This window comes from Melospiza georgiana, chromosome 3 (genome assembly GCF_028018845.1).
Source record: "Melospiza georgiana isolate bMelGeo1 chromosome 3, bMelGeo1.pri, whole genome shotgun sequence".
Taxonomy (NCBI): domain Eukaryota; kingdom Metazoa; phylum Chordata; class Aves; order Passeriformes; family Passerellidae; genus Melospiza; species Melospiza georgiana.
Genome location: NC_080432.1, coordinates 18,819,367 through 18,834,097, shown reverse-complemented (window position 1 = coordinate 18,834,097; position 14,731 = coordinate 18,819,367). Strand labels below are relative to the sequence as shown.

The 14,731-nt window shown below is 37.3% G+C and overlaps 1 protein-coding gene across 2 annotated transcripts in view; it reads right to left on the bottom strand.

Moving 5' to 3' along the window:
* The window catches only part of KIF16B (kinesin family member 16B), a 140,402-nt gene that overhangs the window by 102,464 nt on the left and 23,207 nt on the right, over positions 1-14,731 (bottom strand). For both annotated transcript variants that reach the window (XM_058021110.1, XM_058021111.1), the window contains exons 5-11: positions 10,502-10,599; positions 9,886-9,995; positions 9,137-9,279; positions 8,372-8,540; positions 8,095-8,226; positions 3,958-4,133; positions 2,046-2,111 (exon numbers count right to left, since the gene is read on the bottom strand). In XM_058021110.1, coding sequence (XP_057877093.1) covers positions 2,046-2,111; positions 3,958-4,133; positions 8,095-8,226; positions 8,372-8,540; positions 9,137-9,279; positions 9,886-9,995; positions 10,502-10,599 — 894 coding nt within the window. The remainder of the gene's footprint in view (positions 1-2,045; positions 2,112-3,957; positions 4,134-8,094; positions 8,227-8,371; positions 8,541-9,136; positions 9,280-9,885; positions 9,996-10,501; positions 10,600-14,731) is intronic.

Sequence of the window (14,731 nt, the reverse complement as noted above, 5' to 3'; positions counted from 1 at the left end):
ACCCACATCATTGTCATCAGCACAATACGGAAGTCAGATCAAAGACAGTGGTGGACTTGAAGAAAAAAATTTAAGAAACCGAAAAGCGATACAAGAAAAATCAAGTTTGAGATCAGCGATACGGAGCAGATGCTTGCAAAGGCTTTACAGGCAGGGAGAGTCCTGGGTATAAAATCATTTAGGTTGGAAAACACCTTCAGATCATCAAGTCCAGCTGTTAACCCAGCACTGCCAAGCCACTGCTGAACACATCCCTCTGAAGTGCCACATTTATGGGTATTTTAAATATCCCTGCAGATGGCGAATCAATCATTTTCCTGGACAGCCTTTTCCAATGTTTAACCACCTTTCCATTAAGGAATTTTTCCTAATATTCAATCTAAACCTCCCCTGAAGCAACCTGAGACCATTTCCTTTAGTCCTATCACCTTTTATTTTAATGTTCTAAGTGGAACATTAAAACAAAATAAATTTCAAAAGATGAAAGACAAACATGAAGGAATTCTATCACAGCTCTAGTCACCATACCAGAAAAATTTGTATTGCTCAGAAACACTTCATTTTTAATTAAATCTTTTAAATTAAAGTACTCCAAATTATTCTTATATAAGAAAAATAAACTCATTAGAAAGTCACCATATACTTGTCAGGGAATATAAATATGGTGATAAAGTCTTTAAATCTATACAAACAAATTAGTTTTTGCACTCATTCAATTATAAAAAAGCTACAACCACTGCAACATGCAAGAATCTTCAGTAATTATGCCTGTTGAAATTATCAAGAACAGTAATCACATAACCTTTTAACAAGGCTGACAAAGGTAATAAAATACACTTGATAAACACCCCAAACAGCAGGGCCAACACTTCTGAGCACGATGAGCAATGGTTACTGTCAGAACATGAATAACATACTCTAATTAGCCTAGAGTCAGCAATTTACATTACTGAGCTACTCTTAGATAAAAGCTTTTTGTTTGTACTCAAAAACACTAAGGATATAAATAAAACAGGATTCTCAAAGCAAGACATAAATTTTCTAATTCTAAAGGTTGAAGCAGTACCAGTGTAAACCTGACCGTTTAAACCACCTAAGGAGCCATTTTTTTTTCAAGAGGCATCGTATCTACATATGATTGGCATAATTTTGGCAGTTTTCAGAATAAATACCTGCTGCCATGTAGTTGAATAATTTCAAATATTTCCCTCTTGCCTCTTCCAAAGTATGACTTTTACTCTTTTTTCTGAACCAATTTGCAACAGCTTTCAAAGCAAGCTAATACACAGGAAAGAATTAACACAGAATGATACAATACAGAATGAAAGCCTGCTCATCAGAGAAATGATAGTACCATTATATCTAGATTCTTCTGGATGCTGTGAGTTATCCAAACTGTCTGGAAATTTTTTCCAGCCTCTACATTTGGCTGGAACTATTGAAAAACCTTGGTGAAAAGCACACTGTGAAGTACACCCAGACCTAAGACCCTCCCCCAAAGGGATGGCTAATTAGGCACTTAATAGATTTCTACACACCAGATTTAAATACTGAAGTTTTCTAAAAACCTACCCCCACACCACAAGTTATAAATTACTTCAAAGCATAGAAGAGGTGACTATTCTCCCCATAATCTTTTGCTGTTTTTTGTAGACACTGAATATTTTATTACTGTGATTACTTGCTACTTGTTACTGAGATTTAATGGATTTTCTCTCTCTAGGCTATTTACAAACATACTTTTTTAGTAAGCCAGGCTGGTCAGGGAACAAGTCTTTTCATTTCATTTTCATAAACAGAACTACTATATAAACATAAAAGATGTATTTTGTTCTTAGTTACAATATTATATTAGTAGGACACCAAAATTATTAATTCACACACCTACTTTTTTTTTTTTAAGAATCAAGGCAAGGCTCCTGGTTGGAAAAAGCTTACTTGCACATAAAAAAAACTCCTGAAAATTATGAGTATGCCTGCATCCAGACCACCCACCTTTCCTTTTCTTTGATATTTAAAAACTGCTTTATAAAATTTTAACTCACCCTTGCTTCATTCTGTTGAAGCTTTTCCTCCATACTTAAAGCTGTTGGAGAATCCAAGAGTGCAATCTAAAACCATGAAGAGTAAACATCAATTCAAAAAGAAAACAGTCACTATTTCTGGGGGAACCAAATGAAATTGAATTGTTCAACTTTTCTGAATTCTTAGCATAAACTTCCTTTAACTTTAATATATACCATTTTACCTTGAAATACTGTAAACAGAATAATCAAAATCCTGTCAAAGCAGGTATTTCAAATTGGCTTGAAAGTACTATTTTCACTCACTCATACACATGGCCACACACAGAGAAACCAGACACATTTATAACAGGTAACTCCGAATACAGTTTTCTTTATATTTTAAAAATCATGAAATTTTATTATGCATGAATAGTTGTCCATTTTGCTTTAATATTTTTGTATACTGCTTTATCTTTAATATCTTTATCTTTAGTATCTTAACATAATTGGCTTTAGAAGAGGAATATTACTAAAGAACAAAAACACACGGGCAGTATTCATTGTGTGTGACCTTCTACACTGAATCCAGCACCATATTTTGGTAAACAGTATCTTCAGATCTACAGAAGCATTTGCAATACAGTGCTCTGGTGATACAAAGGAAACAGGAAATAAATTATACAGAGATTTATACCACTGTGCATATGTAATACACCACCTGCTGTTTTACCAACCATCACAAATTCAATAAACTTAAGTTCTCTACTGTCTCCCACACAGCCATCTACCACATCCTAGCACTGAACAAGATTTATTTTGCAATAAACACTATTTTACAGCTTGAAACTAGGTTAAAGCATTCAAACTTCAAGGGGGTCCAACTTACATCTACTTTGCTAACACTAAATCAAATCATATTTTGAAAATAATTAGTTTTCCCCTCCTAAAGAAGATGAAAAAGCCACAAGTAATTCAATCTCATAAAGAGTTTTTTAACTGTCTGTAACAAAGCAGAGCTCTCTGCTCCAATCATCTACAATAGCCATTTCTGCTTCCATCCCCTTTTTCAGCAAATTTTTTATAGCATGAAATCCAGCTGAAGTCCTACTCTTCTACTAACAATGGTCCATGCTGGACTGACATTTCACATTGCACAGACCATCTAAACAGAAACAAATCTGAAGTAGTATTTCAGATACTCCCAAACTATATTCACTCAAGTATGAAACTTAGCAGATCTGAAGGACATTATGCAGAAGAGACAATTGGCCTGAACCAACTGGATGTTCTTTATTGTTACTTTGGTTTCACCACCCTGAGAACACAGGAGAAACTAAACTTAATTAAACCTGTGCAGCAACTGTTCCCAGCAGATCATACTGACCAAGCAAGAAAGAGAATCATGTAAAAGTGAAGCACAACATTTTTGTTTTCTTTCTGAAAATATTTTTTACATGTTTAGAATGTTATGTGCCTTCTAATGTACTGCACAGCCAAACACAAATAAAATGTATTGTTTAAATCCATTGATTCTCTACATTTTTATATTTATGCATCTTGAATCCTTTAAACCTTCTTTTAAGATTTAACTTCAACCTTTTAAGGTTTAACTTAAACCAACTACACAAAGTACATGAGGACATTCAGGGCAGACCTGGAAGACGGGTTCCTGCTCAGTCTCTTCATACTGCCTGTTCCACAGCACACTACAATCCAGCTCAGATTATATTATGAGAAACCGAAAAGCTTTGGGAAGACAATTTTTTCCCCCCTTAAGTTAAAAGTTGCAATCTGCTGGCCATACGGAAAATGATTCCATCAGGAAACTAATATTCATTCGTAGCCTCGTCGAGCTTGTTTACTCAAATCAATATAATGAAAGATAATTACATTCTAGAAATAGATGTTATAACTCAAGGAAAATTGCACATCAATTGCAAGTCAAGCTAACCTGATTCCCTTGAGCAAGCAGGGCTTTCAGCCGGGCTATTTCAGCTCTCAGCTCACGGATCAGTTTGACGTTGGGATCCTCATTAATTGTGGGCTTGTTGATGATGTTTTTGGCTCTATTTGCATAGCGAAGTGTACTCAAAGTTTCTCCATAATTGACATCAGCAGGTGAAATAGCTAAGGATGTGAAATCAAAGCAGTTTATCTAGCACCATATGTTGCATTTACTGAAGTTAGTTTAGATTTTAAAAGTCAGATATATTTCTGTCTCTTCATCCACATTAAATTTATCATTTACCAGTATGGATACAATTTGTTCCAACTCTTCACCAATTTCATGTCACTATAACTTTGCATAAGTAAACACTGTATGAGATAAGTGTCTTAGGATAATCAGGTCTAACAAAGTGTTGCAAAGAAATCTTGCTGTCAATCTATTTAACATTTACATTTCCCTGGTAAACATAAGTGTCCTATATGAATACTTCACAGGTTTTCTTGCCATTTTCTACAAAATAGTAAATATTTTTTAAGTATCAGTGTAATCACTGAAAAGACAAGACATTCCAGGTAAAACACAGTAGGGAAATTAAACAGCATTAAAACAAAAAATAATCAGACAGGAGAACCAAAACAAGAGAAGAGCTTCTATAATTTACAAACCTAGCTGTTCTCCTGAGCTGCAGGCATCTGGCAGCACACAGAACTGTCAACTATCTGATGCATCAAGAAAAACCAGTATTATTTTTCAAGCAACCTAACCAGGAAAAACAATGCAATTGAAATGCAAGTGCTAATGCTATCCTTCCCTTAATTTTCTTAACAATATATATGATGTTCCAAATTAAAAAGATATTTAAGGCATCCAAATAGATGTGTGGAAACACAGAAGAAAAAACCATCCAGAAATCTTAATGATCAAACTGAACAAGAGATCCAAAGAATCAGACAATAAGAACACCTGAAAAACTAATTAAGCAACTAAAATAATCTGTCCTTTCTCATTCTCTCAAAACCAATTTTTTTTTTTTTTGTGGTAGACTCTCTGAGCTACAGGAGATGTACTTTGAAACAACCTATAATTCCCCTCCTCACACTCTCCCTTCCCTGTTTTATCGACTGTTTCCTCTCCACTACTCAGTAATTCTTCTGGAAGGATGTCACAATATGTTACAGAAATATGACAAATCATAATCAGACACATTTTTCTACAGCCTTTCCTACAGTTTAAAGTGATCTTCCTGCAATTTTTTGTGCTTACTTACAGAAAAGGCAGGACAAATGTATGTGGGCATCTTGCTGGGCTGTTAGGGAATTCTACCACATTACCAGGAGAGTTACTGCTGAAGAAAAGATGAACCACCAGGGCTCTGCCTAGCAGAAGCATCACTAATAGATGGGGAAGTAGCTGAGAAAGAAGCTGAGTACTGTAATCATTAGTACAGGCACTGAAAGCTCAGTGTTTCTAAAACTTCTCTTCCCAAGCCCTCTGTCAAAAAAAAACCAAAAACATGGAACTGCAAGAAGAAAGAACTTTCTTCTTGAAGAAGTGAAAGTTGCCAGCACAGCTTTACTTAAAGAGCCAGAAATCCAAAGCAGAGTCTGGTCCACAATCATCTACTGGCACTACTATGATTCTCCTGAGGAAAAGCAATGCCATGGATTCCAAAAGCATCCCCAAAATCCTACAACAAAGGAACTGCTATCCAGAGAATCTGACTGGTTCTGAAGAACCAGAACCTGATCTGATACATTTTATTCCTTCAATTCTGCTATCCCACATTCCCAAAAAGGGAGTGCACCAGTTAAGAGCACATTTCACTTGAGCAGGAAAGAGTGAGAGAAATTTCAGAGCTGCTCCTCTCCTCACATGCAGCAGTACCTGGGCAAGGTTGACAAGAGGGCCCACAGGGACCTACTGAGGTGCTGCATCTGGGTCATGGCAATCCCACATAAGAGCACAGACTATGGATAAGAACTCAGTGCAAGCAGCCCTGCAGAGAAGAACTATGGGGTTCTTTCTGGTGGGTGAACATGAACCAGCAGTCTGTGCTCAAGGCCCAGAGAGCCTGCCACATCCTGGGCTGGTGAATGGTTTTAAGCTAAAAATAGAGTGATTTAGATCAGATATTAGGACAAAACTTTTTATCTAGTGTCAGAACTCAGGACAACCCTCTGGTTGTCCTGGACTGCCAAGATCCCTGCCAGGGGCTCAGAGACCCTGGCACAGAGCCCAACATGCCCCTGTGGGTTTGATTATGACCCATGGAGCAAACCACCAACCTTATATGAAGATCTGCAAGCCATGACAGTTTAAGTAGAATGATAGTGAATTTATTACAGGGTGAAAAAATAGATTTTTGGGGTTTTCAGAATGGGGGTTCGGGGGCAAGATGGAGGAATCTGGGCAAAAGAAGCCTTTCTCCTTCCTCTTCTTGGTGTCGACCTTCTGCTGTGATGGTGGCACTTTTGGATTGGTTTAAGGTAGAAGCTCACTGTCTAACATAGGTGATAGGTATTGGAAAGTAATTTAAATAGTATACACATAGTTTTTAGTATAAGAAGATAACACCACCCTGGGGGCGGGCAGAGTACCTCTGACTGTCTTGCTGAGAAAATCTCAGCTGTACAGGAGAAAGAATTTTATAGATAAGGAGCAATAAACAACATTGAGACCAAGAATTGAAGAGCTCTGACTCCTTCTTCAAGCACCAGGCTGGCAAAAGAGACTTTCTAACACACCTCGGGGTCACTGTGACCAGCGAGAGACCCTGAGAATCCAGAAGGTGGTGAGACACAGAAACAGGGAAGTACTGAAATACTAAGGCCTGAACAACAGGCCCTGAACCAAAGCTGACATAGAGATTCCAACCAAATGTCATACATATATTTGGTCATTAGCAGAGTATTGTTATATATATGCTCATTTATTGGCAAAACATGTATTCACCCTTACATATGTAGAAACTGGGTAAGGCTACATCTGGCCTAATTAGGGAGGTATTACAACCAAAGACAACTCTCTTGCTTCCTCCTTGAGCCCATATCAGGCTTTGGGAGAAAGCCAACAGGAGAATGAAGTTATAAATTACATCCACTTGTTTAACAGTGTAAAACCTGGGCCACTGCCATAGCAACATGGGGGAGTCTCATGGCCTGAGGTGGACGCTCCACAGGAGTTCCCAAATGCCAGGTGTGGCTCTCCAGTCCTTTGCAGTGACAGCTTCCCCCACAGCTGATGTCTCTCAGACTTGGATAGTGCATCTTTACTAGGGTAACCTGGTGATGTATCTTTGTGAATCACTATAGGCATTCTGTCATAATAATGATCAGGTGCTCTTCTTAGTTTATCTTTTTGTAATTCTTACGTACTTTGCTTAGCTTATCCTTCTGTGATTGTTTACAGTTTTACATTACAGTAAATATGGTTCCTTGATTTGGTGTCTGTGTCTCTGACCCTACCCAGGGTGGATGCAGCTCTGAGCACTCCGCTCGAGTGAAAGGTGACCCTGTCCATGGCAGGAGGGATGGAGCTAAACAATCTTTAAGGTCCCTTCCAACTCAAACCATTCCATGATTTCCAACATCCAAAATCCTCACCTCCCCTTAAACATCATCCTGGCTTCACTTTGTTTTTTTGGGAATGGAATTCCTATTCCAATTTGTTGACAAACCTGCAATACACATGGCATAGGCAGGGTTTTAAACTAAGTGATCCTTGCAGACCTTCCTATGGGTAAAAAGGAAATCATGAGAGTTTTCAAGACAACTCATCACATTTAAATTTAGACAAGAAGTTAAAATGTTGTGTGCTTTTAGAAGGTTAGGTAAAAGTGACCATCTTTCCCATAGGATGTCAAAACAGACCCGGTTGCTACTAATGCAACAAAAAAAAATTCAGCTTGGAACAGCAACTGATTCACACACCAGTACAGACCAGATGCACAAAGCTTTAGTTATGTGTGCAGAGTGTAAGTAAAAACCAGAATGTTTTTATAAAGCTCAGAAAGAAAGAAATCACTAAAATGAGTAAACCATGTTGTGCCTTAACAAAACATCTAGAATCTAAGTATTTAAATCCACTCCTATTAAGCATGAACTATTCAGAATTCAAAAAGAGTAAATTAAAAACACTTACTGGCAATCATTATAGTTTTGGAGTTTCCTCCTAGGCTATCTTTTAACAGCCAAGTCAACACTGAGTCCCTGTAAGGCACAAATACTTGTTTCTTCTTTGAAAGAGGATTTGTTGCATCCTGAGATAAATCAGCTGCGATGAGAAGATAGAAAAAAAATTAAAATTAGATCTTTTCATTCATTTTTAAAAATGTGATAGGCCATTATGTGTAAGTAAACAAAGGTATTTAATGACTAAAAACACCTCAAGACAGACAAGCACAAAACCAGACACTCACCTAAGGCAGAAATTACATTTCCCAGAGTAACTAGAGATTTGTTAATATTCCCTCCTTCCTTTAATCTAACCCCTGTGGCACCAGTGGCATCTGCTCTCTCACTTCCAGCAAGATCTACCAAATGAATCTTGCTAACAGTTTCACAAGGCATTTCAGAATCAAATTTAGCCTAAAAAAAGATAAAATAAAGCAAAGAAAAGTATGTTAAGCTAATAAATACTGCATTTTCACTGAATCAAATTTAGTGGCCTTTTCATGACATGACTGAATTTAACTCATTTACAATAGGAGATCTTGAGAAGACAGGTGCATTACAGATGCCAGTGAAAGACATTTGATAATGAATGGTCGCAAAACTCCCATAATTATTTCTTTAAATTTAACATTTGCAACTTTTTAGCCATTTACAGACAAGCTATGACACTGTGATTTGTAACTTACATGATGCAGTGACCATGTGCTGCATTCATTTCATTAGCCTTACAATATTTGTATTATATTTATATATTGCTTTCATGAAGTTAGAGCATGCACAGACAAATTTACACTCAATTTCTCCCCCACCTCCAAGTTCTCTTCATCTAGCAGGTCATCCATGGGCTTTCTAAAAAGCCCCCAAAAACAACAACAAAGTGCATTAGAAGTCATTAGAAAAGGAGTTTGCTACATATAAGCAAACAGATCACTATGCTCTAAAGAAAAATAGTGAAACATAACTGCACCTTGGGTTTAAAAAAAACTCTTGAAGGAGTTTAGTTTTGTTACCTGAGTGAAGTTGATTGTGAAAATGGCATGTGACCTGCTACTAACATCATTCATTCCAGTGGCAGCCGTCGTCCTATTTATATTTCCTGCATCCATCAGTTCCTCAACATCAGTATAATTTTGGACTAAATGTTTAGACAAGTCTGAAGAAAAGCAGAGTGTTACAGTATGCTCGTATATGCCCTTAATTTTCTTTACAAAAAGATTCAAATTACCCTCACTATTGCTGCAATTGTTTACTGTTATACTTGTTCATCACCTAAGGAAAGGAATGAGACTTCATATGAACAGTGGACAACTTACATATTTACAGTAAAAAAAAAAATACACATTTTTATTATTATTATTATGTGGAATAACATGAGCATAATCCCACAAGAGACATGAACCTTCTCTGGTAGAGAACACATTAGGACAATTAGATCCTAATAGGTTTTCATTTCATCTAAATATCTAAGATTCATAAATTACTGTCAGCAAACTATTAAAACCAATTGAGTCTCTTAACATTACTTAAAAATGTGTTATAAATGTACAGAAAAAAACTCTGTAATAATTTTTGGATTGGGAAAGCAAGTACAGATGCAAAATTAGAAGCTATTCCTTCCATGCTTTTTACCAAAGTAAGACATTGCATCCATCATAATTTATATTTGAAAAGATAAAATGCTGTATACAATTAGACACCACACTTTAGAACATATAAAGGTAATTAAATATGCAGTGTAAAACAATTGAAGTGTTTTTACCCTCAACATATGGCCCTTCTTTTGGATGCTCTCTTATTCGTAAATTATTTGTTTTTGATGACTTCCGTCGGAGAAGATCTCTCACACGTTCATTATAAATCTCCAAATAACTGAAAGAAAAAGAATAGAAAGCCAGTGACTGATTCAAGAGCCTTTTATAAAAGGAAAGCCAGACTAACACAAGTATGAAAGCAAAATACTTGGAGAAAGAACATAGACCCAAAGCTGTCTTAAGATAATAATGACTACAAGGTATTGTATCGTAAAGGAAAAGCCCAAAAGGCAAGAAGGAAGTGGAAAGAAAGCAGACATGAGCAAGATCAAGATCTCCTAATGTCAGTCTGAAATAAAGGTTAAAAAAAGGAAGATGCTGTCCAGTAGCAAAGGCATTTGCACTGTCATATAAATGACACAATATGCTCAGCTCTTGGCTTGAAGGTACAAGTACTGCACAATTCGACTGCAAGTGCCAACAAAAATCAATTATAGGACTGAGGCCAAGCATAAAAAATTATTTTTGAAAAATATGCACTCTTCCCAGGGATAAAGTGAAACAGAGCGTTTGTAACTGAAACCAGTTTGATAACCTGCAAACCCTTAACATGCCATGACCTACCTGACTTCTGTTCGAAAGGATGCCTCGTTCCGCTTGGTTTTTTCACTTATTTTGCTGAATAATCCTTCACAAATTCGAGGTATCAAACCTGCATCACCCTGCAACAACAACAACTCTTAATTCCAAGCCTATATATGCATGCACAATATACTTTGAAAAACAAAACCCTAGATGACTAGCGGAGAGTTTAAGACTCCAGAAAGGGGGAAAATCAAAACTTTTCAGCAAACATTCTCTTGCCTTTTATTTAACTGCAGTCCCCTTGCCACTTTAACTCTTTTGTGTGTGGAATGTAAAACTAGCTTAATTGCTTTGCTACTGGAATACATTTTATCCCTCTCAATTTGAATAATCCCACCTGCTTAAGGCAGAGACTGGCTTCCCAGAGTAAGTCATGAACTGCCTTATCTCACCAGTATCTTTCACTGCTTCTATGCCATTTCACTGTGCACTTGGCAACAACTGCAGAAAACAGGACAAGAGCCACAGACAAACAGCCATGGGACATTTTCATTCAAACCCCCAATTCCCAGGTCACAGTCTTTCCTGTGTTGAACAGTGCAACAGATCCTCTGAATAAATTAGTACATGATGACAAAATTAAATCTTGATTCACCATATCCCACAATCCAGCCAAATTTCATTTGATATTAACCACTGAATGTTTGTCTCTGCAAAGAGTTTCTATGCATGAAATGCTTGGTTGGTTTCATAAAGCAAACTGAAAAGGATCTATTCCACTGAGATACCCAGAAACTTAGCATGCAGCTTTCCTTGCTGGTCCTGGAAGAGTTCTCTCCAGCCAAGCAGTGAGCTGTAGTGAGGGCTTTCCCTACAGCAGAGGAGCAGGAGAATGCCACACAGGTCTGTGGTGTTTGTGAGGTCCCCAGGACAAGGTGAGAGATGAGAATTTGACTCCATGTTCTCAGAAGGCTGATCTATTATTTTATATTATATTAAAAGAATGCTATAGTGAAACTATACTAAAGAAAGAGAAAGGATTCATCCGAAGGCTAGAAAAGAATGAATAATAAAAACCCATGACTCCTCAGAGAGTCACTCACAGCTGGCTTTGTTTGGTCATTAATTAAAAACAATTCACATGGAACCAATCAAATATTCACCTCTTGGTAAACAATTCCAAAGCAGCAAACACAGGAGCAGCAATCAGGTAATTATTGTTTTCATTCCTCTTTGAAGCTACTCAGCTTCCCAAGAGAAAATCCTGAGCAAAGAGGATTTTTCAGAAAATATCATGGTAGCACAGGTCCGGTCTCATCTGACACAGGGCTGCTCACTCCCAGCTGCCCCATTCCCACCAAGTAGGATTAGGGAGGTGACCAAGTCCTGCTGAGGACATCTCCCCATACTTCAGGGAGATGGCAGTTAACCTTCCTCAGAGCCATGTCTCCGTGGAATAACAGGACAGGATATAAACATACAAATGAGCTTTGGGGTAAGAGGTCCAGGCTCAGGAGTAGCTCACAAAACAGTCTGTCAGCTATAATTTCCCTCCAGTCTAAAAGCATGTAAGAGATTCAATGTGATGGACTAACTATTTACCAGTGCAAGAAGAAATACTCTTGTGTTTACAGTCAGGGGCCTTGTAATTAAGCAGGATGCCAATTAGGAGAAGCCAGACCACACATTCACTGTGAACACAGACTAAGCACTCCCTGGTGGGATTCTACAGATAACTGGCAACAGGAAAACACAAAGCCAATGGACTCCCCCTGCCCCAAACTCTGCCAGAGCCAGAAATCTTCCAAGTGGAAGATTTCTTTTCCACTTGGACTCCTACAAAAATCCAACCCTTTCTGCCCAAGCTCACTCAAGTTTGCTCCCATACTGGTCTCTCTGACCTCATTCTTCAGTTTCTCTCTGCATTCTCTGTCACAGCAATCTTGTTACAGGTACCACCTCTGAGCTCTTCTTCCTCATTCCTTTGCTCAGATAAAATTCCCAATTCATCATTCAGTCACTTCCAGTTTCTTAATTACACTTTATCCCTCCATTTTGCCATTTCCCAACTTCCTCCTCTTAATCAGAGTCTCTCTATCCTTCTCAAACCAAGCTTCATTCTTTGAAATATTAATCTGTTCTCTGCTCCTATCCTAGTTCTTAACATGACTGCACCTGAAAACCAAAATAAATCCCACATTAAGGGAAAAACTTGCAGATTAATCAGGCATTTTTTTGAGACACTTGCCTCTGGCAACAGAGGAGCAGCCTTTCCCAATATTTGTCAATTATCAATCTCTATTTCCAAGTAAAATTTCATGGGTCAGAGTTGGAAATTCCCAGACACACTTTATTTTAATTTTTTTTACACAACAGAAGAGGGAAAATACTTTTCTTTCATCTCATGCTTGGAAACACCTGAATAGTTTTAATTAAAGCTTAGGGGAAAAGAGCATGGAAGATCTATCACAAAGTTTTAGGCAAATCATTAGTGTCTGACATAATCCAGCAACCACAAAAAGAGGCTTAAAATAGGAAGTATGAGCTCTAAATGAGTAATTTCAACCTTAGCAATAGAATGTTGAGAAATGAAGCACACACAGTTCCCAGAGTATTATGCTAGTAAAATGTACATCTTAAAGAATGTACACTCTTCATTGGAAACTATATTTAAACACTTTCACCTTTTCACCCCCTAGAGATAAAGGGCAGGATCAACTACAGCTTTGACTATTTTTTTCCTGGACTACAGAGTTTACAGACCTGAAAATCAGAAGAACCAAAATAGGTAGTTCACTCAAAAGCTGAATTTTCTCATTAAAAGCCTGTTCTTCTGTGCTATTTAACCAGAAAAATCCTTATTGCAATTTAAATGTACTGAGTTTTGCCCATCTACCTTGACCATAAGGAGCAAATTATCCTCTTCCTTTCTGTAGCAGCCTTTCAGGTCTTAGAAGACTTTTAATCCCCCATAGTCTTGGCCTTCTCTGCATATCCAAGTTTGAATTCCCTGATATTTTATAGATCTCTGCTCATTTCAGTATCTCTGCTCAACATTCTAACTGCCCCACATATTTCTTGAAATGATTGCTGGATGTAGAATTGCAGAAGAAGCCTTCCAGAGCCAAGAACAGCAAATACTGAAAACAAAATGAGAACAGAACCCAGGCTTTTTAAATTGAAGTAGAGAAGAAAGAATACTTATTTCCAATTCAAGTTTTCTTATAGCACTGTAGTCTCTCTGACAGGGCCATCAATTTTGAAGCATTTAACTTGCCAGCTGAGTATACTTTAAATGCACTCTATACAAAGCCAGATTAAAGTATTTATGTATCATGCCAAGAAGATTAGACCTTTATTGCTGAATAGTGTCAAACAAACTCCAGCATCTATTCATTTGCAAACTGTTTTGATAATTACAGTCATTATATATAGTGAGGCAGTCTCATAAAAATGTCACTTTTATAAATTTCTGAAATAGAAATCCACACCTAGGTTGTGAGATCTTTTCCGACTACAAAAGTCAATTCTGCTTATGATATTGAGGTAAATATAAAGCTACTTATTTTGTGACAACTGAAAGAAAAAGATTTATAGCTAATTTACTCTCCTAAGCTAGAGGAGGTGCAAAGAGCCCTATCTTACTACATTTCAAAAGAGTGATCTATCCAAAGAAGGATAAGTGTTAAATTCTCCTTTTCACTTCTACTGGCAGAAAACACAATACATTTCTTTTCCCAAGGATTAAAGAATGGAACTTTCAGAGGCTGCCTGGCAAACAGGCTCCATCAGTCAGCCTTTCTAAACTGCTCCAACCCCAAAAGTTTAGTGGGGTCTCTCTGTCCTTGGACAGTTACAGAAGCAACTGCAAGAACCCACTCTCATCCTTCATTCACAAAGTGCCAAATACCTCCTATCACACATTCCTCTTCCTGCAGTGCTCAATAGGACAGAATCTCTAAAATTTCATTTCCTGTATAATCTCATAAGGGTTTGATGAACTGTCATGCCCAATTTCTGCTTCTTGCCTGACAGCCTTCTCTAAGGACCTATTTTATTCTTCTGAATCTTCAAAAGATGTTTAAAAAGCACATACTTTCAGAAAAAGCTGATCATTACTTTTCTCAACATCAGTATCTACTTTTTTTGTCTCAAGTTGGGCATAAAAAAATCAGCAGTAACATTAGAAATTTTTGGCTTTGTTACTGAACAAAAATTACTTAGAAGTTTAGAAGGTGTGATATATGGAAGAGTTAGTAGCATACAGAC